This window comes from Trichosporon asahii, assembly GCF_000293215.1.
Source record: "Trichosporon asahii var. asahii CBS 2479 unplaced genomic scaffold scaffold00056, whole genome shotgun sequence".
NCBI lineage: Eukaryota > Fungi > Basidiomycota > Tremellomycetes > Trichosporonales > Trichosporonaceae > Trichosporon > Trichosporon asahii.
Genome location: NW_014040868.1, coordinates 368,659 through 395,322, shown reverse-complemented (window position 1 = coordinate 395,322; position 26,664 = coordinate 368,659). Strand labels below are relative to the sequence as shown.

At 61.0% G+C, this 26,664-nt stretch overlaps 11 protein-coding genes across 11 annotated transcripts; 6 read left to right on the top strand and 5 right to left on the bottom strand.

The window, feature by feature from the left end:
- Positions 1–264: 264 nt before the first annotated feature.
- A1Q1_03462 (uncharacterized protein) lies at positions 265–1,719 on the bottom strand (the record flags this gene model as incomplete). The annotated part of the gene is made up of 1 exon (XM_014323260.1): positions 265–1,719. The coding sequence occupies one exon, from the start codon at positions 1,717–1,719 to the stop codon at positions 265–267; it is 1,455 nt and encodes a 484-aa protein (XP_014178735.1).
- A 334-nt stretch (positions 1,720–2,053) lies between these two features.
- A1Q1_03461 (uncharacterized protein) lies at positions 2,054–3,374 on the bottom strand (the record flags this gene model as incomplete). The annotated part of the gene is made up of 4 exons (XM_014323259.1): positions 2,054–2,328; positions 2,371–2,455; positions 2,502–3,067; positions 3,266–3,374. 4 exons carry the CDS (start codon positions 3,372–3,374, stop codon positions 2,054–2,056), a joined length of 1,035 nt encoding a protein of 344 aa, XP_014178734.1.
- A 130-nt stretch (positions 3,375–3,504) lies between these two features.
- On the top strand, positions 3,505–4,268 carry A1Q1_03460 (uncharacterized protein; the record flags this gene model as incomplete). Its single annotated transcript, XM_014323258.1, has 3 exons — positions 3,505–3,599; positions 3,817–3,925; positions 3,963–4,268. 3 exons carry the CDS (start codon positions 3,505–3,507, stop codon positions 4,266–4,268), a joined length of 510 nt encoding a protein of 169 aa, XP_014178733.1.
- Positions 4,269–4,455: 187 nt separating this feature from the next.
- On the bottom strand, positions 4,456–4,878 carry A1Q1_03459 (uncharacterized protein; the record flags this gene model as incomplete). Its single annotated transcript, XM_014323257.1, has 1 exon — positions 4,456–4,878. The coding sequence occupies one exon, from the start codon at positions 4,876–4,878 to the stop codon at positions 4,456–4,458; it is 423 nt and encodes a 140-aa protein (XP_014178732.1).
- A 1,380-nt stretch (positions 4,879–6,258) lies between these two features.
- Positions 6,259–9,295, bottom strand: A1Q1_03458 (uncharacterized protein; the record flags this gene model as incomplete). The annotated part of the gene is made up of 4 exons (XM_014323256.1): positions 6,259–8,902; positions 9,016–9,070; positions 9,124–9,166; positions 9,227–9,295. 4 exons carry the CDS (start codon positions 9,293–9,295, stop codon positions 6,259–6,261), a joined length of 2,811 nt encoding a protein of 936 aa, XP_014178731.1.
- Positions 9,296–11,347: 2,052 nt separating this feature from the next.
- Positions 11,348–13,313, top strand: A1Q1_03457 (protein binding protein; the record flags this gene model as incomplete). Its single annotated transcript, XM_014323255.1, has 6 exons — positions 11,348–11,390; positions 11,673–11,825; positions 11,874–11,989; positions 12,093–12,390; positions 12,449–12,654; positions 12,756–13,313. 6 exons carry the CDS (start codon positions 11,348–11,350, stop codon positions 13,311–13,313), a joined length of 1,374 nt encoding a protein of 457 aa, XP_014178730.1.
- Positions 13,314–13,753: 440 nt separating this feature from the next.
- A1Q1_03456 (uncharacterized protein) lies at positions 13,754–16,392 on the top strand (the record flags this gene model as incomplete). Its single annotated transcript, XM_014323254.1, has 9 exons — positions 13,754–14,134; positions 14,340–14,507; positions 14,693–14,908; positions 14,946–15,143; positions 15,194–15,373; positions 15,520–15,560; positions 15,627–15,827; positions 15,868–15,916; positions 16,033–16,392. 9 exons carry the CDS (start codon positions 13,754–13,756, stop codon positions 16,390–16,392), a joined length of 1,794 nt encoding a protein of 597 aa, XP_014178729.1.
- Positions 16,393–17,157: 765 nt separating this feature from the next.
- On the top strand, positions 17,158–20,693 carry A1Q1_03455 (1-phosphatidylinositol 4-kinase; the record flags this gene model as incomplete). The annotated part of the gene is made up of 3 exons (XM_014323253.1): positions 17,158–17,174; positions 17,243–17,395; positions 17,621–20,693. 3 exons carry the CDS (start codon positions 17,158–17,160, stop codon positions 20,691–20,693), a joined length of 3,243 nt encoding a protein of 1,080 aa, XP_014178728.1.
- A 253-nt stretch (positions 20,694–20,946) lies between these two features.
- On the bottom strand, positions 20,947–22,095 carry A1Q1_03454 (ubiquinone metabolism-related protein; the record flags this gene model as incomplete). Its single annotated transcript, XM_014323252.1, has 1 exon — positions 20,947–22,095. One exon carries the CDS (start codon positions 22,093–22,095, stop codon positions 20,947–20,949), a length of 1,149 nt encoding a protein of 382 aa, XP_014178727.1.
- A 413-nt stretch (positions 22,096–22,508) lies between these two features.
- Positions 22,509–24,134, top strand: A1Q1_03453 (uncharacterized protein; the record flags this gene model as incomplete). Its single annotated transcript, XM_014323251.1, has 4 exons — positions 22,509–23,245; positions 23,304–23,621; positions 23,671–23,742; positions 23,834–24,134. The coding sequence occupies 4 exons, from the start codon at positions 22,509–22,511 to the stop codon at positions 24,132–24,134; spliced, it is 1,428 nt and encodes a 475-aa protein (XP_014178726.1).
- Positions 24,135–25,469: 1,335 nt separating this feature from the next.
- Positions 25,470–26,647, top strand: A1Q1_03452 (uncharacterized protein; the record flags this gene model as incomplete). The annotated part of the gene is made up of 2 exons (XM_014323250.1): positions 25,470–25,719; positions 26,223–26,647. 2 exons carry the CDS (start codon positions 25,470–25,472, stop codon positions 26,645–26,647), a joined length of 675 nt encoding a protein of 224 aa, XP_014178725.1.
- Positions 26,648–26,664: the final 17 nt, after the last annotated feature.

Genomic DNA, 26,664 nt, shown 5'->3' with positions numbered 1-26,664 from the left:
GAGGGCTAGGGAGGGTGAGTCAACCATCGTCGCCTGCGTCCTAGGGATCGTCGACTTGTGGTATACCGTGGCACTGACTTGACAACACCTGCTGCGGTGCAGACTGGTGCGTCGAATCTGGAGACGGTGCAAATGTACATCTAAACTGAGACGCTATACGCGTGTACCTAAGAACGTCTTGTGATCCATATGACGGTGAATCCAAGAGTGGGTAGGGCACGAAGCTATGCTGTCCAGCAGCTGTGCAGTAGGTGTGGAAGCGATTCAAACTGCCGCAGACTCGGTGCTCTTGGGCGGAGCAGCAGACTCGACGGCAGCTTCCTCCTTCTCCTCAGCTGCAGAAACGAGCTTCGGCTGCTCCTTCATGACCGTTTCGACGATAGCATCCTCCTTCCCTTCAGCAGCAGAGGCCAGCTTAGATTCCTTCGTCGCGGCCGCTTCCATAGCCTCCTTCTTCTCTGCGATGTGTTCGAACCAAGCATCCAGTTCCTTGCGCTCGAAGATGTCCTCCCAAGCACCGGAGCAGATCCAGCTCTCCATCGAGACAAATCGGACGTCAGCGAGACGCGCCTCGAAGTCTTCCTGTGACTTGCACGCCTTGCGCAGCTCACGCGCGAGCTTTTTGCGCACTGTGATACGCTTGCCACTCTTCAGTGCACGCAGAGCCTTGTCCCGCTCCGCTCCATCGGGAATGATGGACGAATAGTTCACAAGCGTGAAGCGGGCCTTCGAGGCAGCAATGCCGCTTGCAAGCTTGCTCAAGACTGAGGACTGCCAACATGAACGCTGTTTCGCGGATTTGGTTTCGCTGCACCTGTCCCACCCGTCAGAGTCACAAGAGCAGGCACACTGCGAGCAGCCGTCGTCATGCCAGTCCCCGCGAGAGCCGTAGTGTATGCAGTCTGGTGCCCACTCAATTTCAGGCGAACGTGTCTTGAAAATGAGCGTTACGTCCTTGGCGTCGGGGGGGATTATACTCAGAAGCGTTTTCACAGCGCGGAAGCCGTATGGACAGTCGTCTTCTGGGTATTCGTCGAAGTAGAGATAATCATAGGTATCGCTGAATTGAGAAACTTTGAAGAAATGGGGTTCAAGTAAGATCACGAAGTGCGAGGCAGAGTTGATTACCTCACAAAGGAAGTCTGGCCTGACTCCATCTGAAAGGATAGGATAGTTCTTGATGACGATCGTCTCCGCAGTCGACTTGCCGAGGCTCTCCACAAAGGCACAGGTGGGGAACGGATGGCCGATATTCTCGTGAGAGTACCGATGGTCCGGGTCATCTTCGCAAATGTCGCAGTCGGGAGGCCAAACGCGTTCGTGACACTCGGCGATGCCATCAGGGGATGGACCGGCCAGCTCGATTGAGAGGAGCTCCGCCTTGGCTTCCAAGCTGCCGTGCTCTTGAAACTTCGGCCAACCTGCACAATCTTCATGATTGTGCCGGGCAATTGTGATTGAGCGCACTCGTTTCATGATGTCCTCACGCTCCTCAGCAGAGACGGGGTCCCGAACGCGGAGATTGGGTATGTCGAGGAAGGGGTATGCGTTGGGCGCGTGGGGAAACGCGAATCCCATACTGGTATACAGCAGGTGCTCATAGAAGAGGGGGTGAATGAAAGCCTTGAGCTCTTTGCAGACGAAGAAGAGACTGAACAGGTCTTCGCGAGACAGCTGTCGAACGATCATGAGGTTCAGCTCTGCCGGTAGCTGCAACATCTTGAAGGAAGGGCAAATGATGTCAACGTTGCCGGCAGGACGATGATGAAGTTAAGTCGAAAGTGTGCGAGCAAGAAGAGACGCCCGAGCGTCCGTGTTGACAGATGACCGCAGGGGTGAGTCAACCGTCGACAATCTGCGCCCCTGTGACGATCGTCAATCACCGCCCGGGCAGTGGCGTGACCGTCAGCGTAGCTCGTCGACCGTGCGCCGTCGCCTGTGACATTCAGCGCTTCAAGCTGTCATGGAGTGCAGCATACTGCTCCACCAGGACAGGCCTCATTCAATGGATATGGGTAGTATACATGCATGCTGTGGTTCAGCACCTCTTCTTCTAGAAGTCCATCGCCCTGCGCGCTCGCGCCTTCCTCACCCCGCTCGGCACAAACGCCAGAGAGCTCTCCAGACTCTCCATTTTCGTCGTCAGATCGTCAATGCTCGTTAGGTCGTCAGATGGCCGTCGCGGAGGACGAGCCGGTTTTGGTCGCTGCTCTTCAGGCGGTGGAGGATCACGACGCGGTCTGATCAAAGACGCCGCCGGGCCCTCCTGCCGCGTGATCTGGTTCACCCCATGGTTCGTGATGCTGAAGAAGTAGTCGTGCGGGTAGTCTGTCGTTAGCTCAAGCGTCATTCAACGATCGATCCACTCACGGTGCTCATTGACCATGTGCCATCGTCTCTTCTTCGGTGTCGGGAATAGCTTGTTGCACTGACCTTCGGGGAGGAAGCAAGCAAACTGAGGAGGTCAGCGATACCTTCGTAGGACGTGCGTTCGTACTCACAATATCCTCGCCCCTCTCCTGACGCTCCCGTGCTATGGGATCGTGAGTCTCCGTGTAATGCTGACAGTTAGCTGACCTCAGCCAAGCGTAGCTCACCAGGTCTAGAAGCCTCTCCTCGGGGAACACCTTTCCGCACTCTCGCCATTTGTTGCCTTTGCCGAATGTTGACCGCCCGCTGAACTGCTCCGGCACGATTACGAAGTCGCCTTCGCCGACGCGGCCAACCTTGTCCTTGATAGGTACTCGGCAGATCCACTGATGCAAGGATGCCTGGTGAGCGTCGAGCTCCGCCTGGGTCGCGAACGCCTGCGCCTTGCCAGGTTGGGAGCAGGTCGGTGGAAGGGTGCAAAGCAGCTCTTTCGGAGGCGACTCGCCACGGTGAAACTTGGTGGTGTGAGCGGGCTCGGGCGACGGTGTTCGTGAGCGCATGGATCCCTCATCTTCGGACTCGCTCGAAATTGACTCTGAGCGCCGGCGCTTGTTGCGCCATTCCATGTTAGCTTCCATGGTAGAATCGCTCTTGGCTCCGGTGATTTGACTGAGATCGGGAGACTCGTCGCGCCTCTCTGGCCGTCATGCAGAGCACTGTCGCGCGTCCATGCAAGGCGTTCGATTGATATTGTTGATGCATCTGAAACGTCTCGACTTTTGGGAGTTGGGTGGCCAATACGTCATACGCCACAAGTGCGAACGCCGAATCCCCGGGGGAGGGCTGACTGGCGGTCCCTCCAGCGCTGTCACCCACCTCCGTCATAGTCATCGACGCTCAGCTCCAGCCAACCACCCCAGACAACGATCGAGTGAGTAGACGGCACCGACAATAGCACCGACAGCACCGACGACGTCAACGAGAAGGATAGGGCTGGGGACCATGCCGCTGCATTCGCTCAGTGATTGCGGAAATGCCGCCTCCAGACCTTCCTCCGACGCGATGTGGCGGTGCAATCGATCGCAGGCTGACGGGAGCCTTGGCAACACTGAACACGTTGGCTGACAAGACAGAATGTCGACCGCCGCCGACCTTTGCCCCGCTTACGCCCCCTTCTTCGGTGCCATGGGCGCCACCGCCGCCATCGTCTTCACCTCGATGGGCGCTGCGTGAGTGACATGTTTTTGGAGGAACGCGGAGAGCTCCGATGTTCCGGCATTCAGCCGGATCGCGAGTTGGCTGGAGTTCCTCCATCGCTGGAGCACTGAACTGACGCTATGCTCTCCGATTGCAACTGTTCGGCCTTCTTTTTATCTTGTCTCGCTTTCCGACGTCATCCGAACCGCGAATACTGATTATCACCTCATGCGCGTGTCACGTGAACAGCTACGGTACCGCCAAGTCTGGTGTCGGAGTCTCGGCCATGGCTGTCCTTCGTCCTGACCTGATGATGCAGGGTGTCATTCCCGTCGTCATGGCTGGTATTCTTGCCATTGTGAGTTCATGAGAGTGCTTGTAGAGCTGACCCGCAGTACGGTCTCGTCGTGTCTGTCCTGATCGCTGGTGGCCTCAAGTCGCCCATGCCCCTCTTCACCGGCTTTGTTCAGCTCGGTGCTGGTCTCTCTGTCGGTCTTGCCGGTCTCGCTGCCGGTTTCGCCATTGGAGTTGTCGGTGACGCCGGTGTCCGTGGATTCGCTCAGCAGCCTCGTCTCTTCGTCGGAATGGTTCTTATTCTCATTTTCGCCGAAGTCCTGGGTCTCTACGGTCTCATTGTCGCTCTTATCCTCAACACTGGTTCGGTGCCCACCACCTACGAGTGCCCGGCGCCCAAGTTTTAAGTAAGCAGCTACGCGCTCGCGTCCCCGAGTGTTCACGCTCTGTAGACTAGGCGTTGCACCGCAGCAACGCAAGCCCAATACACCCCGACACCTCCGTACCTCCTCCACCTGACCTTTCATTGCTGGGCAGTAAGCACGGCTATTCTAGAATTTGATGCAAGAAAACAAAATCACGCGTTCATGCGGTTCACTCGATTGTACAAGTCATGACGCGCTCCTCGCCGCGGTTGCAATAAGCGCCAAGGTGGACCTTTGGCGGGTCGGCAGTGAGGAGCATGACGGCGGACGTGCCAACGAACGTCGTGCCCTCCTCGGTCCCGCACCGGTTGGCAGCAACGAAGACGACGTCCTTCCTCCGGCCCTTAGCAGCGCCGACATGCAACGGCGTCAGCCTCGCCGCCCAGTAATTGAGATTACCAGCGCTCGGTTCAGCCATGAAGTCGCGGTGTGCAATGTCCTCCTCGTCCGAGCTCGAGTCCGAGTCGTGGGACAGATTCTCGTCCGGATCGAGCCAGTTCATGGGCACGACGAGCACATCGGCGTCCACTGAGGCGACGTGGGTCGCGAGCTCGAACGCGTTCCAGGGCGCCGAGAAGTCGCGCGGGTTCATGTCTGGCGTCAGCGCGAGCGTCAGCGAGCATCAGCGAGCGGTGAGCGGCGAACACTCCGAACACTCTCCGAGCCTTAGTGGGCGATAGCGAGCAGGACGAGCGCCACTATGGCCAGCGCCGGTGGCCAGCGCCGGCCAGCGGCACTCAGTCCACATATGGCGGAAGGGCGAGTGAACGAGGCGGACTCACCCATACAGATCCCCACGGCCACCCGTCCAACCCCCTCCAGATCAAATACCCCAAACCCATCGCCAGGCCGACACCACACCTTATCCGTCTCGAACAGGAAGGTCTTTCTGTAGTTCCCAATGACGCCGGAGGGGCCAGCAATAACGGCCGAGTTGTACCCTACTCCCCCTCCTCCTTCTCCTCCTCCCACTCCAGCCACTCCGGCCGCTCCAGCCGCCCCGGCCGCTCCTTCCGTCTCTCCGGGGCTCACGGGGCCGGGGAGTTCGTCCGGGGGGAGAGACTCAGGATACCCCGCCACGACGTAGCAGTCCAGCCTCGACGCCAGCTCGCACGCGAGTTGGGACGTTGGGCCCTTGCCGCCCGGCTCGAGGAAGGGGCCGATGGCCAGGGAGTTGGGGAACATGTACCCCGTCAGCGCCATTTCCGGCAGCACTAGCAGATCAACGGCATCAGGGGAGAGACTGCCGTCAGCTGTTTCCCAGTCATCCTACGTACTCGGCGGTGAGTTGTCGCACACGCTCCGCGTTCGCCGCGACTTGGCCGAGCTGGTGTCAGTGCCCGCCCCAGCGTCAGCTTCCACCCCTAGCTGGAAGTAGGGAGGGAGAGGAAAAGACATACCTTCGGATCAAACTGCACCGTTGCTATGCGTAGTGGACGCCGGGATATTGTCATTGTGTCCTTCTTGGTGATGAGTGAAAGTTTAGAAGAGGAGATCTGTCAGTGCGTCACAGGTCTGGCGACGAGAGTTTCCGACGGACAAGAGGGCGATCGAAATGTCGTCCGGGGGCCCCGTATCGGTGGCGCGGTGGCGCGAAGTTCAACTCGACCTCGATCCTCGCACCGCTCCGGATCGGTTCAGTCTTGCACAAGCTATGCACAAGATACACACAGACCAAACCCGCTTGCATCAGCACGAGCCTCACGATGCCACCAGTGCGGCCAATCCCCCGCCCCGCTCTTATCAACACAAACATAGCATCACTGAGTCTGGTACGTTACAATAGCTGCGGCATGTTGGCCGGTGCGTCTTGGGTTGTGTGTGGGGATCGGGAAATGGGAATGGGAGGTGTGAAATTGCGAGTTCTGGAATCAAACTTGGGACTCTGCGGAAGGCGAATCGAGGGAGGGGGTATGTATACCGAGAAGAAGACCATAAGAAACTACGATAAGAGTGTTCCGCGCTGCGACGTCTAAATCTCGCCCGCACGCGCCAGAATGCGGCTCGCATTCAGCATCTGGTCGTACTTGACGTTGGCGAAGGCGTTGAACCCTGGCCGCGACGTCGGCGGCTGGCCCGCGAGCACCTCCATGAGCGAGTTGGAGAGGACGTAGAATGGCAGCGCCTCCTCGCAGTACACGGGGCGCGGGGCGCCCTTGGTGCTGCTCGCCGTATCGCTGACGGTGCCGGGCGTGCTGGCGGCGGGGGTTGGGATGGACGGCGCGGGAGACGACGCCTGCTGGACGCAGCTCGGGTCCGCGTCCCATCCGGCACGCCAGCGCTGCAGCCCCAGGCTGAAACGCGCGCGCAGCGCCTCCGGACTGCACTGGCCGATTGGGAAACCATCGGCGGACAGGCACACCTTGCTCGGCCGCAGGTGGTTGGCCGAGATCCACAGGTCAGTCAGGTCGCGCCAGTCGCCGTGCGAGCGGCGGCCCTCGCCCAGGTCCATGATGCCGCGCAGCAGCGTCATGATGATCGCGGTGCGCGCAAACGCACCGCACTCTCCGTCGTGGAGGAGATTCGGGTCCAGCGCCAAGCCCTTCGGCGCCTCGTCCAGGGGTCCAGAGGGGGGAAGGTCAAACGTCCGGCGCATCGCCTCGTCGAGCGTCATCGGACGCCACGACTGGCACGCACGGTACCACTCCTCAGCGGAGCTGGCCTTCCACACGCTATCCGGGGCGGGGAGAGGGATATGCGCAACCTCTGACGGGTGAATGATCGCCGGGCCAAAGTTGGACTCGAGAGCGGACACCGTGTCCAGGTGGTACACGAGGAAGGCCGTTCGCCGCCGGGACTCGAGGTGCACCCAGCGCTTCCAGGCAGAGGTAAGCTCCAAGGGCGAGAAGGGGATGGTGGGCAGAATCGTGTTGGGCTTCACGTGGTCTTCGTCCGTAGAGAAGAAGCCAATCTGGCGCGTAATGTTCACGATCGTGGCGAGGAACATGTTGGCCTGACGGCGCTCGTGCTCGTGCTCCGAGAGGAAGTACGGAGCGTGGTAGAGGATGAGGGCCTGGAGGAGAGCGACATTGTACTCGGACATGAGCACGCCCTTGGCGAGCGAGAATGACTTGACAAGCATGTTGGTCTTCTCGTGGCGCACAATCTGGCCGCCCTCCCACTCTTCGACACGGCGGCGGTCTTCCTCCTCCTCCGGATCGACTCCAACACCAAAGTTGCCATAATCGTTGAAGACGCCCTCCCAGGCAGAGTCGAGCAGCCTGTCCTGAGTTGTAGACTTGGATGCCGCAGCGAGGGCGAGGTTGCGTCCGCTCGGACGGATTCCTCCGACGGTACAGATGGCAAAAGCGAGACACGCGGCAGTGTCGATCAGCTGGAATGTCGGCTCATGGACAAACGAGCAGTGGTTCAGGACAGTGTAGTACGTGCGCGCGGCCATCAGAGACAGCGTGCGCAGAGGGGGAAGGCCCCAGTGGGGGATCTGGTAGCAACCAGCGAAGCGGTCGGCGGGAAGGTAGAATCTGGAGGACTGAGGGGTCTCTGATCCTCCACGAATCACGATCTCTTTGTTGGCGAGACGGAGGAGCGGGCGCTCGGGGTTTGGGTTGGCCCTCGTCTCGGGCACATCGTTCATGGCGAGCTGCTCAAGAATCCTGGCGACAACGTCGTTCACGTTCCTTTGCGGCTGCTGCTGCGTCTGTTGCTGTTGCTGGTTCTGGTTCTGCTGCTGCTCGCCCTCAGAGTTGGTGGTGTTCGGACTGACACCCGCCGTGGCAGCCGCAGCCGCTGCGGCGATCGCCATTGCAGTTGTTTCGTTAGACAACAGGTTGAACGAGGACGAGTTGAAGAGGTTGGTCATGTTGAAGGGTGACAGGGGACGAGACGAGTCCGATGAGAGCCAGTTCGAGGCGTCGCCTCCATCCTGACCACTGGCATTGAGCCAGTTAATCGATCCGTCCAGGTTCCCCATCGACTCGGGCAGCACAGCTCCCGGCGCCGCCGGCCGAGCCGGGTTCTCGACGGCGCCCGAATCAAAACCCGACTTGGCAGAGTCGGCCTCATTCTCGGAGGTAGGAACAGTTGCCTCGTTGTTGTCGTTCGCGTCGTCTGTCTTGGTGGTGGCCGCAGCGGCGGTCTCCTCCGCACCGCCGGTCTCCCCCAGCACCATACCGATAGTCGGGCTGGCGTCGGACCCGGGGACACCACCAGGGTAGGCCATCGACAGCAGCACAGACGCATCCTCTAGGTGATTGGGATCATGCATGTTGTGGAAGGCGTTGTTGGCGCCGTTGAACATTGGCAGGATACCCGATGTGTAGTCGCCATCGGTGGAAACCGGGTTGTTTCCGTAATAATTGGAGACACCGTAGACGCCGCCGTTGCCCATTCCGTTGCGGGAGAACCGTGAGTCGAATCGGTCATCGTCTTCCTCGCCCGGTGATAAACGAGGCCTCGAGCTCGCAGGCTCGTTTTCGGTGTTCTCGGAAGCACGCTTGCGGCCAGCGCGGGCGGGGGAAGCTTCGCGTTCCGATGTACGCGAGGAAGAGATAGGCACAGAGGGGTGGGCACGCACAGGGGGCATGGGCGAGTGCGGTGAGCGGTCGCGTGGCGGCGGGGTAGGATGGCATCTGCGACGGTGACGCAGGAGAACATCGCTGTTCGATGTGTCAGTGACGATTGCAAACCACAGAAAACAAGTGTGGCCAGAAAGAAGTTGTGGAGGGCGGCGGCGGCGGAGGTGGAGGTTCGTCACCAAACGCGTACTCACCTACGGGCAAATGCCTTGGAGCAGTCTTTGCACTGGAACGGACGTTCGTCCTGGTCTGCAATGGTCAGCTTCAGCGTACGAGGATAGAAAGAGACGGCCATAACTCACGTTTTCTCTGGTGCCGCTTCAAATACTCCATACGGCTGTAAGTCTGGGGAATTTGTCAGACCTCTGGGCTGAGTGGTGGGGTGGAATCCAAGCATCTACTCACCTGACCGCATCCTTCGTAGGCACACCCAAAGGTGGCTGGTTTTCCGTCTCCTTTGCGAGCAGCGGGCATACTGATGAGTACGGAAGATGCGTCGAGATGAGAAAGAAGGGAAGGGCTGGGAGAGGTGGAGGGACGTTCAGTTACGGTGGGAGACGGTCGGTCCTCCGTGTGGAGTCGAGAGAAGGTGAGCACTTGTCAGGCCCGAAAAGCGGCGCTCTGCAATATCAGAGACGTCTGTAAGCTGCAGCGTCGCCGGGAGTTGCGTCGATGTCGGATTCGGCGGGGTAGTGTGGGGGCTGGTACTAGAGATGAAGCAGAGGAAGTGATGTTCACCCTCCACCTCCACTCGAGCGAGTTGCTTTGCCGTGGAGGTAGGTTCCGACCAAGCAAAAGGCTCAGAGGGATGCCAGCCTCACCCCAGTCACGACACTGAAAGCTCACCCGTGCCCATGACGAATCTGACCAATCGTACGTCCCGAACCGTCAAGTGAGCCTAACAAACATTGTCACGTGGAAAGCACGCGAAGTGGCGATTCCAGCCCTTGTCAGGCAGGGCAGTTGCTGGTCCTGGTCGCTCATCGCCGCCATCTGCAGGTGGAGCTGATCGGCGGCGGCCAGCTGATGTCTCTGGAGAGCAATGAGCAGGATCATGTGGTGACCGATGACGTGACTGCCTAAGCAAGGAGCAGTTGTTGGCCACTGCAATGGCTTTCGGGTCTGCTGATAGATATGCGGTGGCCCTTGTCGCTATCGGTATCGACGAGCTTCACCGTGTTGCACGGCGAGCACGCGCAAAGCGGCGACGAAAGGGCCGTGCGCCCTGGCGAGCAGATCTTGTGAGTGGTGGTATACGTCAGTCTATAGCTATATCTTTGTGTCTGTGGCAAACAATGCCATGGCATGGACGGGCCACTTGGCTGAGACAATAGTCGGGGATCGGCATTGAGGCACGCATTCTCTGCTGCTGAACGGGGCGAGATAGCTATTCGACATGTAGTGCATGGACGATGAAGCGAAGATGACGAGCAGTGGAGCATTATTGCGCAGTGTACAGTGGGGTGGTGTGTTGGTGCATTCAGCATTCAGCGACTACTCTGCGATGAACAAAGGTCGCAAGGCAGGAAGCGAGGCCAAGGACAAAGGATGATGAGCTACAGGGGGATGAAACAATTGGCAGAGTGGGCCATGGGTACATGGGTGCGTGTGGGTGGAGACGGCGGGGGCGCGCGCGCGGCATGCGGCGAAGGTTCAGAAAGGAGTACGATGATCACTGCGATCAAGGATTGCCAGGACAGAAAATGCTCCCGCCCCGTTGCAGGCATGCAGGATGGCCTAGGATGGGTCCCTCTCGCGTCCCTGCCGGACCTGGTGCCCTGTACCCGGGCGCAGGCGACACCGGGCACTGCCTGTCCGGCCTTGGGCTTGATGCCATGTTGGACGAAGCGGTTATTGGGAAGCGCTCGACACGAAAGTTGAAGCTTAGGAGCTAGGAGCTTAGGATTGGGAGCCATGGTGGACCCTGCAACTAGTGCGTCATGGCCTCCACAGGATCCACCATAGACTTGCACTTGGACTGCACAGCCAGGCTGACGCGCTGTCTCTCATGCACTGTGCATGCGCTGGGTTCTCCTGTTGCGCGAGAGCGAGAGATAGCCAGCCTGGCGTCGGTCGTTGGCTGCATGGCTGAGGCCGCCGTCGGGCTGGGCCCACACTCAGATTCCGCGCCCCCTAGGCCCTAGGCAGTGATCCATCACCCAGCGCCCAGCCCAGCACGCCAGCTGCCCGCGCGCCCGCTGACCCCCCGAACATGCCTCACCCTCTCCGCCATGTATGACATGTCACTCGTCACACCACCTCACCACCGCCATCTGCTTTCTCTTTCTCATCTCCATCCATCCACCCCACCTTTACTCTCCCTTCCCCAGCAGGCAAAGCCGACTTGTCGCTCTCACCAGCATCAAGTTTGTAGATCAAGCCGTCTTTGACCTTTTCCTTATCGCCCCCAGACGCCACTAAAACGCGTCCCTCGAACCCGCCCACGCTTACGCCTTTCTCTCACCCACCCCGCCATTCAACTCGAACATTACACACTTCTTCTTTCCTGATTGACATCCATACACCATGTCCGTCACTCTCACCCCGCCCAACCAGCTGGGTTTCCCCCGTGAGTATCACTCTCCGCATCGGGAGCTGCAGCGCGCTTCAGCACGGTCTATCACTGCATCTTCTGCGTCACTTAGGCCGTCGGCAATTTCGTCAGTGGCCTATGACTCATACTCATAGGCGTCTGACAGGGGAGCTTCGCCGTAAGGCGGCAATCCGATACCTACGAGCGTCACGCATCGAGATGGGTGCGAAGCCGGCGATGAAGAACAATGTAGCCGCATTCGGCTCTTGACTAGTCCGAAGCTATCGATCAAACAAGCATAAGCGCTGACCGCTCCAGGCCCGCTGACGACCATCGTCAAGCGTTCGCTTTACATTCACAACCCCCACTCGTCTCCCGTCGCGTTCAAGGTCAAGACTACTGCCCCCAAGCAGTACTGCGTCCGCCCTAACCAGGGCCGCGTCGAGCCTGGCGAGAACCTCGAGGTTCAAAGTACGTAGCACTGACGTTTGATCATTGGTCGCATTCTGACGTGCGCAGTCGTTCTTCAGCCTTTACCCCAGGACCCCCCTCCCCATGCCAAGTGCAAGGACAAGTTCCTCGTTCAGTCGGCTTTCATCCCTGCCGACGAGGAGATGCGTTCGCTTCCGGAGATGGTATGTGTAGGGCGTGATCGGGTGGAGCTGTGTAGGAGATGACGCTCCTTCCGGGCACCACTCATCCGCAGGCTCAACTTGAACCGAGTGCTGACCCTTCCAGTGGGCCTCTGTCGAGCGCACCAACAAGGCCAGCATCCAGGAGCAGAAGATTCGCTGCGCTTACCTCCCCGCCGAGGACGGTTCCGGCAACGCCAACGGAATCCCCGAGGAGGAGGAGGGATCACCCCATGACACTACCCACGACACCAGCAGGCTTGACGAGTCGGTAAGTGACCCTCATTCCTTGATTTCGTTGGGGTACACACATCCCCTGTCGTGCTGTCTTTCCACGCGTGACCGTTCTGAGCTTGTCGCTCCACTTATCCCGTTATCATCCCTCAATACGCCTCCTGGTGCTCGTGTGTTCATCTCCCTCTTCGCAGCATAATGAGCCTGGTTACACTCGTTGGACCACAGTCGCCGAGCGTGAACTCCCAGCGGATCTGTATCCGAATCGCGGCTGGACCGTGTGGGAGCTCGACGATCCTCCTGCCACGACCCCGCAGGAAGTCTTGACCAAAGATCCCTTTGACTGCAAGCCCAAGTCTCTCGGACGTGCTCCCGGTGACCTCGTCATCAAGGTCGAGCAGTCCGGTGCACCCCCTCAGATCGTCGTGTATCCTGTTTGTGCTATTTCCATCTCACCCTGTCTTCCCTCGGGAACTGTGCATGACATACTACCCCAACGTCAACAGCGACAGAACAAAGTGCTAACACGCCTTAGGCTATCTACTCTGCTGCCGAGGCTTCCCCCGCGGCCGGCACTGGTTCCAAGCTGAACGGCAACAAGGACCTTCCCGCGACCCCTACCCGCGTCGGCGGTGTCGACGCCACCTCTGCTGGCCTCACCGGTGCTGCCGCCGGCGGTGCCACTGGCCTTGCCGCTCTCGCCGGAACGCGCGCTGCCGGCCACGGTACGCAGTCTGACGCTCACCGTGACACCTCGGGCGGCATCCCGTCTCTCACCACTGCCGACATTGCTGCCTCGAACGCTCCTGCCCCCACCAACATTGCTCTCGAGAAGTCTGTCGACATCGGCACCTCGGACAAGGAGAAGCTCCAGACCCTCCTTGCCGAGAACGACCGCCTCCGCGCTCAGCTGGCTGAGGCTCAGGGCCCCAACGTTGTCGGCCTCAGGAAGCGCGGCGGTGCGGCCGCTGACGGTGGTGTTGCCACCAAGACTGCCACTGCTGTGCAGGCCGCCCCGGCGCAGGGAGTGCCCGTCGAGGTCTGCGCCGGTCTCGTCTTTGTCGTTTTCATCCTTACGTACCTGTTCTTCTGAGTAATTTTTTTGTATCCAGGCGTGGCTTAGGCGTTATGACGATGATATGATGCCGTAGGCGTGCATAGAGGAGTTTTAATGAGATATACATGATTTGATCTCATCGAGACGCGCAGATCAGTAGTCAAGCATATGCAGCCTTACGTTTCCGTTCGCGTATCTCGGCGTCCGCTGGTGGTGGTGGTTGGCTCATGAATGATGAATTGCGCCGAGTGCCGAGCGTCCCCCGTGACCGTGACGATGACGCTCATGTCGGACGCGGGTCTGGTCCTGAAGGACGCGCGGATCACGGAGTCAAAACCGGCCAGCGACTGTACGGCAGGGGCAGGGCGGTGGATTTGAGTTCACCAGGCAGACGCTAAGCCCGCGGCTCTGGCTCTCAATCCGCTCTTCTGCTATCCACTCAGCTCTACTACCAGACATCCCGATACTCAGCAACGATGGGAGGCGGCAAGCGACGTGCTCTCAAGAAGCTGCTCAACAAGCAGCAGAACAGCGAGTCACCATCTCCGTACGACACACCGATCAGCAGCGAGCCGCTCGACATTGACGCGATCCTCGCCGGTGACGATTCGACGTCCGCTCCACCGTCACCAGAACAGGCCAAGGCCAAGACCATCCCCGTCCCCCCATCCCCTCAGTCGACCACCAACGGCGCCGCCGTCCCCGGCGGAAATGCGAGCCCCGCCCCATCGCAGGCCAGCGCGCCGGCAGCCTTAGGTGGAGGCGGAATGTATGGTTCCGGACATGGAATCTTTGGCGGACAGCAGGGCGGACGAGGCGGAAAGAAGAGCTCGAAGCAGAGGTTTGCGGAGAGACAGGTGAGTTTGCGAGGTCCAAGAATCTTCACTTCCTGGAAGGAAGACTGGGGCAGATACCTTGGCGCCGCGAGGCGCTGCGCTCGGCACTCAAGATCGGGTGCTGCAGACCGGAGGGCGATCGTTCGACGCCAACACGTGTGGATCGATCTGGCACGATGCCGGCGCAGCCCAATCGTGCTAGAAGGGCATCCGCACGTCGGAACAGTGTCACGTCGCCGGAAGGCATGTGCGCAGACAGCACAACAAAGTCCATGACTGTATTGTGACCATCGCTCTCCTCCCACCTCCAATGGTCGCCAAGCTCTGGCGCATCGGCGTGCCGTACGTGCGCGAGCTTCGAGACGCTGTTCTCCAACCGCTGCGGCCAAATGGAGTACGTCTGGCTGCGGACTGCTGGAATCGTCTTTCTGGCGAGTGGCCACGAGTCCGATCCTCGGTCACCCTTCTGCTTGCCGGTATGCCCTTCTCCACCGGTCGGCCCCGCTACTTCTCAACCCCGCGCCTCAGGCACACTTGGAATCTCGTCCGATTCCCGGTAGCACCGGCTGACAACCCCAGGCTCGCAAGCAACAGGCCCTGCTGGAGTCTGCGCCCCCGGCGGACCCGAGCTGGAACGCTCAGCTTGAGGCCGAGCGTCAGGAGGAGATCCGCGTCATCAGCAATGCGTGCGGAGTGCTCGGTCGATCGATCTACGAGGTCCAGCCCGACGGACATTGCATGTATGCCGCCGTTGCCGATCAGCTCGGCCAGATGGGAGTGCTGCCGGCGGAGCAGGTGAGCTTTGTTGGGGCCTGTTGAGCTGACACACCAGGCGAACAACCCGTACCACACGCGCCGGACCGCTGCCAAGTACATGCGCGAGCACCAGGACGACTTCCTTCCGTTCCTCGCGAGCGTTGATGGCGAGGACATGCCGGGTGCCACTGACGACGGCATCATGACGCCGGAGCAGTACAGGGAGTACTGTCACCGTGTGGAGAGCACTGCGGAGTGGGGTGGCGAGCCCGAGGTATGTCCAAGGCTCGAGTCGTAGCTTGCAGCTGACAATCTCAGATTCAGGCTCTCTCGCGGGCGTTCAACATCCCGATCCACGTCATTCAGTGCGGGCCGCCGGTCGTCGTGTCGCACGGCGGGCAGAACGATGCGTTCGGTGGAGCGACGACGCCGGAAGAGAGCGCGGCGCTCGGCGACGGTGTCGTTCGTATCTCGTACCACCGGAGGATGTACGGTCTTGGCGAGGTGAGTTACGAAATTGGAAGATAACTGACACACGCAGCACTACAACTCGCTCCGCGTCGCGCCTGCCTAAGTAGATTGGATCCGTAGACTGTGTACAATGATATTGGCATGACCTTCCTTCCTCACGATGTGCTCGATGCGTAAAGGTGCAGCGGTGGTTGGACAGGGAGGCAGCGCATGACGCCGAGTGAGCGGACATCTGGTTCCGTCCGCTCGTGACTTGCACTTATCTTGCCCCGCAATCACGGCACAGGTGTGCTTGGACTTCACCACATCCAGCACAGCACGCTGCACCGCACCAAGCAGTGCAGAAGCTCCAGCGCATGCTCCAGAAGAGAGGACACAAGCAACACGGAGGATCCATGTGGCCGACTATCTTTGTCGTTGTCGTCTTCGCCGCCGCCGCGGGCGCGTGGTACTACTACCGCAAGAGGAGGGAGGAGACTGTGCTGCCGTGAGTTGTGCGACGCAGATTCGATCAACTGACAAAGCAGGCTTCACGGTATTCGCGCTCCCCTGCGGCTTTCAACAGATGACGACGGGGTGAGTTTCCGCATCAATGGCTGGGTTGAATGCAAAGCTGACGCTGAATCCCTTGGCGCATTGTCACATGTTGTTTTCATTTGGCGACAACCTTCCTTCCCGACTCGCCATCACAGCCACCGGCCGAGACGTTTATCCAGAATTCGGACAGCACCGACAGCCTCCCCGCCCTCGCGGCCGGAGACGTCCCGTACCTTCCCCGCGCGCAGGAGGAGGCAGAGGCAGCCCAGGCGTCCAAGTTGCGCAGCCTCAGCGTCAGCCCTCACCCGCACTCTCACTCGTCTCGCTCCTCGCCGGCCCCCGGCAACAAGCCGTACACTGACGCTGGCGGGAATCAGAGCGAGGACCCGCTGGGCGTCTCTGTCAACTCGTCTGGGAAGCGCAGAAAGTCCAAGTCGTCTGATCCTGGCAGCGACTCTGACGGCGAGGGCGACGGCACGAACGTGTTCAGCATAGCGGATGATGATGACGAGTAAGAGCCTATTTCCGTATATAGAGCGAGGGACGTGGCATGCATTTTGTTGTACGCTTGATGGGCACAGGGGGGACAATAGAAACGCATGCATTATGCACTACTGCCCAGCCGCCAGTCGAAATTCAACACAGTCGCGGGCCGGGTACGCTGAGCAGAGGACGGTGTCATGACACCTGGCGAGGTGGCCGACCGCCATACCGCCAGCCGTGCCAGCCGGCCAGTCAGGGACGCCGTACGGTATCAGCCATGCGTCCCGGTTCAACATCACCATCGTCCGTCGTCACTCGCCTTCGTCTTTCCTTTCAACCTGTTGACATCCCTCCCTCCCATCGCACCACCCCTGCACCCGCACATCGGGGGCCATGGCACTGCGCGTTCCGGCATAGACCACCTGGCTCCCGACATTCCTGCCCTCGACTCGCCGCCGCCGCCCCGACTCTGCCGAAAGCAGACTCCTCTGAAGGACTGGAAACGTGTCGATCGGCCAAGACGTCGAGCCGCTAACGCTGTTGACAAGGAGCGACAATATTCCCCTCTTCATTCTCCCACCGCCCTCGTTCCTGCATCCCCGCATTGCACCCAGTATCATTTCCGGACGCACCGGCGTGCAATCAGCGACACCCGCATACATCCAATTCAACGTCCACCGCTACCTCTCGCCGCCAACACCCCACCCCCGGCTAGCCCACACTTTACCCCTCGACTTTCCAACTTTTTGGCCGCGGGCCCTCTGTAACCTCCAGAAGGCCTGTTCATCCCGGCCACAATGTCTCACGCTCTTCTGTAAGCTTCAGACCGACCGATATCTCGACATCCATTGTGCATGCGGGCAGACAATGCTGACGTTCCAGGTTACGGCTATTCCTCTCGCCGTACTTCTCCGTGTCGGTCGCTCTGCACTACCTCAAGACGTACCCGGAGAGCATTGGAATCAGCCACTACCTATGCTGGCGCATGAAGTCGATGCCCTTTGAGGAGGTCGAGTTCTACTGGCCGCAGATATGGTGAGCTCCGCACTGTATGTCGACGAGCTGACCACCAGTCACCTCCTCATTACGAGACCGACAGAGAGCAACGCGCTCGAGAGCTTCGTGCTCCAGCGGGCGGAGGATAGTGCACACATGGCCATGCTGGTGGGTTCACAGCTGTCTGTATTGGCTTCTAGCTGACATCCAGACCTTTTGGTTCATGCAATCGGCTCTGCACGATCTGACGCCGACACGCATCAGCAACCCGCGTCCGTTCAACATCTGCCAGCGTGTCTTGCATCGCTGCCACGAGATTCTGTTCGGCGACCCGCCAGAACCGTCACGAAACCCCTACCGATCGCTTCCTACCTCTCCTCACGCCTCCTCGCCGTCTGTCGGACACATTGCCCGGCCGAGCTCAGCAGCGCCGTTTATGGGGCGCGAGCCGAGTCTGCCGCCAGATGAGCGCCTGAAGCCGCCTGTCCGCGTCAACGCAAACCTCGGGGCTGCGCTTGTGGGCATGGGCCTGATGGCGGCGGGAGCCCCTGCCATGCCGCAGTTCACTGAGCTCGCGGGAGAGTGGGCCGTCACCCAGGGCAGGCGGCCACTGGATGACGCAGCTGCGTCACGCGCGCGGATCGAGGTCGACACATCTGGAGGAGCCGATGGACCTCGAGGTGACGCCTGGAACAGGAAGCCGAAGCAGATCTCGGGGCAGGAGAGCGACACGGACGACGATGCGAGCTCTGTCTCTAACATAGACGGAGTGACGAGATCGGACACTAAGATCAACCGACGCCCGACACCCCCGATGAGATCGGCGACGACGCAACCCGAAGCGTCGTCATCACCGAGCCGCCCGCCGCTGGTGAACCATGTGTCGACGACGGCGCTGAACCTGCTGTCGCAGGAGGAGGACGAGCGCGGACGGGATCCGTTCATGCAGAACACCTCGACGCCCCCGCTGTCGTCCGTCTTCCGCAAGCAGACGACGCACCAGCCGTTCCACTCTGTGCCGGACATGTCGCTGAACCGCTCCCTTGGACCGAGGGTTGGCGCGCATCGTCCGCCGTCTGCCGAGTCGCTCCTCGCAGCGTACTCGCTTGCAGCGCAGCGACAGCTGCTGAAGAGCCACTACACGCGCAGCGAGATCCGTTTCCTGCTCCTGCTCGAGGACATCTGTAACCGGCTGTTGGTTATTCCGAAACCGGCTCGTATCTCGGCTCTCCGGGCCGAGCTCACTAGCCTGAACCACAACCTGCCCGCAGAGGTGTGCATGCCCCTGTGGTGCAACGCGGACCACCACCGCAACGAGGAGCCCACCCCGACGTCCTTCCTCGGCAAGCCGAAGCAGCCGAAACGGGCACACTCGCGCGTCGTGCGCATCTCGCCCGGCGACTCGGTCGTCCTCAACTCGGCGGAGCGTGCGCCGTACCTCTTGCACGTGGAGATTCTGGTCGACGATCTCGACTTTGACCCGATGAAGCGCGAGAACAGGGAACTGCTCAAGAAGATTGTCGTCGCCGAGGACCTGAAGCGGCGGAAGAAGGAGGAGGGTTTCGACCACCACGTTCCCGAGGGCTTTGGGTCGGCCATGCCTGCTCCGCTGTCCGCTGCCGCCCTCGGAGGTGACTCTGCCACCGAGTCTCCCGCCCACTCGCGATCACAGTCTCACTCCCGAGCAGAGACTGGCGACGCCACGGGCACGCCGATCGAGGAGATCCCCGAGGGCCCTGAAGAGCCGGAGGAGATGGACCTCGTGGAGCAGCTGTTCGGGAACAAGCTCTCTGTCCGTGATAACATGGTCGACCTCAGCGACTCGATGCCGCTCCCCGCCGCGCCGAAGAACAAGCAGCTCGACCTCGAGGTCTGGAACAAGGAGGACCACTCGCGGAGATCCTCTCTCGGCTCCGGCGGCGTTCCGGGCACGCCGAACGGCGAGCTTCAGCCCGAAGGTCTGGGCGCGCGCCCGATCACGCCCGTGCCTCTCGAGCCGACGATCTCGCCGCGGGCAAAGCCCGTCATCACGATGGAGGATTATTCGGAGCGCATGCGGACAGCAGCCGTCATGCTCGCGCAGCTGAATGCGTCCCTCGTCCCGCCGAATCCGGAGCACAGCCAGTCGGGCTCGTCTGGCGTGCGCAAGTGGATCCCTGGCACTGGCTGGATTACCGGCTCGAACAAGGAGTCGACAGAGCCGGCTGGACCTGCCGGCGGCGCGGCAGGTGGCAAGTTGCGCCTGGCTGCTGCCGAGGCGGCGCGGATCCGGGAGCGCATCATGGAGGAGATGATGGCGCTTGAGGAGGAGCGTGTCAGCCGCATGGCCGCGATCCCCGAAGGCGTGCACGTCGAGCAGGCGGACGGCAACCAGACAGTCGAGGACGAGGGTATCGTGCGCCGCGAGATCAACAAGGCCGACCCCTCCGCCGCCGTGTTCAAGGAGAGCTGGGCGGCGAAGAAGTCGCGTATCCGTGCTTCGTCGCCGTGGGGCCACCTCGCGAACTGGGACGTCATCTCGGTCATTGTCAAGACGGGCGCGGACCTGCGGCAGGAGCAGCTCGCGACACAACTGATTGAGCGCTTCACCAAGATCTGGAAGGACGAGGGATGCGAGTGCTGGGCGCGCTTCTTCCGCATCCTGATCACGGGCGAGACGTCTGGCCTCGTCGAGACGGTCACGGATGCTGTGTCGGTGCACTCGATCAAGAAGAGCGAGTACTCGCGCCGCGTGGCCGAGGGCACGCCGATCGGGCACGTGTCGCTCATGGACCACTTTGTGAACACGTACGGCAAGCCGGACAGCGGGCAGTTTGCGCGCGCGCGGCGCAATTTCATCAAGTCGCTCGCCGGGTACAGCGTGATCACATACCTGCTCCAGATCAAGGACCGGCACAACGGCAACATCCTGATCGACCGGGACGGGCACATCATCCACATCGATTTTGGCTTCATGCTCTCGAACAGTCCCGGAGGCAACATTGGCTTCGAGGCGGCGCCCTTCAAGCTGCCCCTCGAGTACATTGACATCATGGGCGGGTTTGACAGCCCGGGCTTCGAGCTCTTCCGCAAGCTGTTCAAGCAAGGCTTCGAGGCCGCGCGGAAACACAGCGACAGCTTAATCACCATGGTCGAGCTGATGCAGAAGGACAGCAAGCTCGACTGCTTCGTCCTCTTTGGCGAGAACACGGTCAACCACTTCCGCGACCGCTTCTGTCTCGGCCTCACCACTGCTGCCGTCGACCAGTACCTCGACCGTCTGATCGTGTCTTCGGCCGGAAGCAACTACACCAGGCTCTATGACACGTTCCAGTACTACTCCCAGGGTGTCCTCTAAGCGGCAGCGAGCTTGCGTGACGATGATGAGGTAGCAGGGTGTGTCGTTTGCTGCACACCCAGGTCACCTAGAAGAACTCAAACTTTCCAGCATTCACAGCACCACCCGTACCCAAGCCTTCCCACTTTGGTTTCTCTCTTCCCCCATTTAAGCACCTAAGCACCTTTAGCACCTTTAGCATCACAGTATCCAGCATTGTCTTGCACGTATGCATCAGGCCTGCGGGCTGTTACCCATGGCGTTTCTACGGCTCCTACCACTCCTCGGGCTCGTCGATCCACTCGCCCTTGCGCCTGAGGTCGCGCTCCATCTCCCGGAGTACGCGGTACCCCCTCCACCGGCTCTCGACCTTGTGGTCGTTCATGCGCTCGACTCCCAGCTCGCGCCTCAGTTCTCCAATCCCCTGCTCCCACCTCTTCTCCCAGTACACCGCATTCAGCGTGCGGCCCATCTCGCCCTGCCTCAGCGCCCACGGCACCCAGTCCTGCGCCCACATGCGTCTCCGCTTCGCGCTGAGCCTCAACGGGCCGAAAGTCGATGAGAGCGCCGCAGCGGGGAGACGCATGTTGGCCCACTCGACGACCTTGAGGCTGAGCTCGTGGACGAGTGTCGGGGGAAGGCAGAAGAGGGTATGGTACAAATCGTGCGTTTGGCGATATCGCAGCATCGTATATGCCAAGGAGGGAGAGTCGATGTAGCGCACGACCTCGCGCGAGTCGGGCGTGATGCCGTCGCGGTCCAGCCACTCGACATACTCCCTGCCCAGGGTGCCGCGCCTCAGCCCCCTTAAATAGTCCAGGTTGACCGTCTTCGAAGACAGAGTGGGGCGATCCCGGAGGATCTGCCGCCCTTCAGGCGTCATGCTCATGTGCTCGTGCAGCGTCGAGAGGAAGGAGGAGGACGTTGTCTCGCTCAGCGTCGCGATCAGGTCCGGGCGGGTCGCGTAGTTCATCACGCCCCAGAGCCCACTCCCGACGGCAAGGAGCGCATTCTGCCCCGCATTCAGCGGGACGTGCGTCGGGTAGTTCTTCCGCCGTCCCAGCTCGTCGACCTCGTAGCTCGGCTGCGACCTTGATACACGGCCGTTCTTCTTCCCCTTCTCCGCCGTCGAGCTGCTGGGGCGGGCAGGGGACCAGGGCTCGATCTCCGGCGCCGGGTCGACGGAGAACGAGGCCGCCGGCGTCGATGGAGGAGAGATAGTGTCCGTTGCGGGCTTCAGGATCGGCTCGACGCCCGTCGGGAGCGCTTGGCCCGTCTCGATCGCCTCGGCTGGCGCGGAGGTGACGTGCGGCACGGTTGTGGGGGGTCGGGAGGCGGCGACGGAGGAAGGCGTCGCGTTGATTGCCGTGGCGGCTGCGGGGCCGGTTCCACGCCACAGGGCTGAGAGGCGGGACATGGCCATTGCTGCTGGCTGCTTGCTTGCTGTTGGGATGATGTCGTAGACATCTGCTTGCGGTTCGTGTCATCTCGGACATTGCTGGGAGTGAGATGGAAGATTTGGTCCCGCGCGTGGGGCTCCGAAGTCGACTGCCCAGATAAGCGGCGAGCTGACGTTGTGCCTTTCTCAACTGACTTTGACGGCGGCGAAGGTGTGAATGCAAGCTGGATGCAGCGGACTACTGCCGAGGGTCCCGGTGCTTTGTCCCTTGAGCGATGAGCACATGCATGGAAGGCGTGACGAGAGACATAGTGATGGCATAACGCTGGCTTATGCCACCACCATTTGCTCCCGGCCGGTCGGCAGCATGACGCATATGTTGCCGTTTGGCCACCGAGATATTGTTGACAACACCAAACCACCAAATCACCGGCGCCATGGACGACAGCCTCGCGTGCCAGCGCTGTCACCAGCCACTACTTCGGGACCCGTCGACGACGTCCCCGTCCCAAGTCGACCTGATCGCTGGCCAGCTGCCGGCACCATCACCGCCCTCCTCGTTACCGCCGGCACAGAAGCTCGCGCAGCAGCCACCCGCAGCTCGACCGGCGGCACACGCATGGGCGGGCGCCAACCCCATCGCAGAGAGCTATGTCTTCCTCCCCGCCTCTCCTTCTTCACCGAACAACGCCACCGTCCCCGCCGCCCCGAAGAAGCGACCGTCGGCGTCACGCTCTGCATCGGCGACGCCGTCCAGTTCCCGCGCATCAACGCCCCCACCAGGCGGTGGCAGCGGCGGGGAAGGCGGCCTCCGCACCGCGCCCAATCTCGATGCGCTCCTCAGTGCCAGGACGGACATCGACCACCCGCTGTGCATGGAGTGCACGGGCCTGTTCCAGAAGGAGCTGCAGCGTGAGCTCGAGGACCTGACGCGGGAACGCGACGCGTACATCAACTTTGAGCGGACGATACGGAAGCGCGCCGAAGGGAGCGAGGGAATTATTGGCGAAGACGAGGAGTGGGACGCTCTCCTGAAGCGCAAGGAGGAGCTTGCTGCGGAGGAGGAGCAGCTCCGGAAACAACTCAAGGAGAAGGAGGACGAGCTCGACGCTGTGCGCGAGGAGGAGCGACGGGTCAAAGAGGAGGAAGAGGCTATTGACCAGGAAGAGTCTGAGTGAGTACGACCGCTTACGCTATCAGCTTCTTGAACGGTGTTGGTGAGCTGACATCAGATTCCTCCGCACGCATACAGCGCTGAGCACGCAGCTCGCGCACCTCAGTCACACGCTGAGCACTGCCAAGACGCAGCTGCTGCTCTCGAGCAGTCTGCTCGAGCACCTCGAGAACACAAACGTATACAATGACGCATTCCAGATTGGTCATGCGCCGCTCGCCTCCGAGGGAGGTCGCAGCATCACGGTTGGCACGATCAACGGGCTGCGGCTCGGCGGACGCCCGAACGTGGACTGGGACGAGATCAACGCCGCTTGGGGCCTCGTCGCGCTGTGTATCGACCGTCTCGCCGCCAAGGTTGGGTACACTTTTGAGTCGTGAGTGCATTCACAAGCTGTGACTGCGTCATTCCCAGCTGATCGCCAGTTACAAGATTGTGCCGCTCGGCTCCTTCAGCCGAATTGAGGACCTGCCGCCGAACAAGGGACAGTACGAACTGTACGCGTCGGCGGACCTGTCACCCAGTCGCCTGTTGCAGAACAGGCGCTTCAATCATGCGCTTGTTGCGCTGCTCGACTGCCTCCGACAGCTACTGGACTACGGGCGCAAGACCGGCCGCGCCTGGGGAGAGGGGAATATTGAGTAAGCTCTTCAGCTGTCACCAGCGCACGCTAGCTGACGTCAGAATTACCAAGGATAAGATCAACGGGCATCCGATCCGTATGCCCGGTCTTGCGCTCCCGACTATCTCGAGCATGAGCATCATGGGTCTTGGTGGAAGCACCGAGGAGAAGAGCGACAGCGCCGACGAGGGGTGGACCCGCGCGTGTCGCGCCGTCCTCGCTGTCCTGAAGCGCATCCTCGTGGTGGAGAGTGAGGATAGGGACTAAGCCGCATAGCATAGAGCAGCTAGTGTTGTATCATTCGCATCTATCATGTACACTATCGTCGACCCGGGTGCCGAGAACCAAAATACAGGAGATGAGAGGAAGCGGTCATGGAGCGGACGATTGCCGGAGCGCAACTACACATGCGACAACGACGCCGGCATCATGAGATATCGTCGGCATGAGTGTCACTCCGTCCGCCTTGGCGGGCACGAGGGACAGAGTCGGTCGCCCCTTCTTGTCGTGACTCAGGTCGAGGTCGCGCCACGAGTTGATCGAAGCGGGTGGGAGTGCCTTGTACGCTGCCTCCTTTGCGGCCCATCTGAAGTCAGCTATACGAGTTCACAGCATTACAGCTCTCTATAAAGCGCTCAATCCTTTACTTTCGGCTTACGTGACTCACCTCGTCGAGAGAAACTTGAGCCGGTGCTCGTCCAACGTCTCCGGAACGGGATGAGCCAGCGCCTTGAAGCGCTCAAGCTCTGCTGGCGTACAGATCTTGCCCGCTAACCGGAGAGCGCCGCGGCGCGCAATCAAAGCCTGCAAGCGGGGCAGTGACAGGATATCAATCCCGATGCCGATGAGCATGTGTTCAGCGCAACAACAACACTCTACTGGTGTCTTCCTCGCCCAGAAGTCGGTGTGAGGTTGAGGAGTGGAGGTGGAGGCCGGCGGCGGGTTTCCCACGGTCACTTCGCCCGTGAGCTCTGGAATCAGCCACACTATTGAGTCCCCCCAGATAGACAGTTGTAGTGGGTTAATTTTGGGAACGGAGCGATGACGGAATTGTTTGGTTTGCCAGGCTCAGAGAAGTGACGATCGGCACTGCGTCAGGGTCTGCGCGCCTCCCCTCTCGTCGATTGGGATTATTGAGACGGATTGGGAACATGCGCACCCAGTCAAATGCAGGTAAGAGAATGGAATTAGCGTCAGCGTCAAATGGCCGGATAGGAATCGATCCACTATTACAAGCTCCCCTCGGCCCCTCCCTTGCTGCCAGGTGTCAGGCGTCAGGTCCCAGGGCGACAGCGAGCCGCCTGAGCCGTCAAGCCGCTCCGCGCCGGCGTACCCCCTGCACTCCTACGTACCTGCGTACCACGCCGGGCCCTGGTTACGCCAGAGCCTTGGGCCAGCCTTAGTCCTGCCGCCGTCCGGCCTTCCCTCCGGCTCTGCAGGCTCAGCTCCCGCCAAGACAGCCCAGGATCACCCAGTCCAGCCGGCTCCATCACTGCGGCTCACCCACTGGTCGGCCAGACCTCCTGGCTCCTGGTGCTCGCCGACTCCAAGCTTTCTTTCGCCATTGCCTCTTTTCTCATCCGAAACCCATCCATCCACACCATGACAACGGTGACAGCGTACTTCCTCGCCGCCGCCGCCCTCGCCGCCCAGGAGGCCGCCGCCTACTCCTACGGCTACTGCTACGACCGCTATGGCCGTGAGTACTTCCGTTTGTTGCAGGCTGACAAGAAACAGGTGTCTACCGCTGCCGCCGCGGCCTCTCGTACGGCGCACGCGTCGGTATCGGAGTCGGCGTCGGTGTCGGCGTCTTCCTCCTCATCATGCTCCTTGGCGGATGCTGCCAGCGCCGGTGAGTACACACAGCTGAAGCATAAACAACGCGTCCGCGTCAGCCACCAGCCAGACGTCCAGACCGAGGCATGTCCGAGGTTGTGAGGTGGCGAATCGCGCCATAATGCCATGTCCCAACCAACCCTTGGGATGCGGATCCGACCGGGGCTTGGCGGCGATCCGAGAGGCCTGTGCACACTGGCGTCCTGTCGCTGCGCATCACGTCGGTGCACGCATGCGCTGACGCGCTGGGCGTCACCGCTCTGCACGTCGCTTGCTGTGTGCTCAATTGCGTCACGATCAGCGTGGCTGGGCGGGTTTCTCCGCGCTGTACCTTCCTCTGCATCCCGTGACCTACGACTGACAACCCAGCCGCATCAAGAAGCAGTTCCAGCAGTACCGCCCGCCCCCTCCCCTGCCGATGCAGCAGAGCGACAACCCGTACGCCAACAACCCTCCCCCGCCGACAGACGGCACCTACGGCTCTTCCTCGCTACATACCGGTTGGCCATGAGTGCGTAGAGCACCGCACCGAGAGACTTGCTCGCATCCACGTTGTCCTCGTCGTCATCGTCCTTGGCAGCTTGGGCGAGAGTGGCTTCGTCGGGACAGACGGCACCTACGGCTCGTACAGCCAGTACGGCGGTGCCGGCCCCACGGAGCCCGAGACCGCGTACACGGGCGACGGCAAGGCGACCGCGGGCGCAGGCGAGGCCGCGAGCTACTACGGCTCGGCCGCGAACCCGAGCAACAACTACACGACCCCGGCCAGCAACAACCTGGAGAGCCACTCTTATGAGTATGAGCAGGCCGCTGCCAATGGCCAGACCCCCGCCGCACCGCCCCCCGCCTACGGCACCAACTCGGGCCAGGGCTTCGCGCCTCCCGCTGGCCCGCCCCCGGGGCAGAGCTACGCTCCTCCCTCGGGCCCGCCTCCCAAGTCGTAAACGGCGGCGAGCGATAG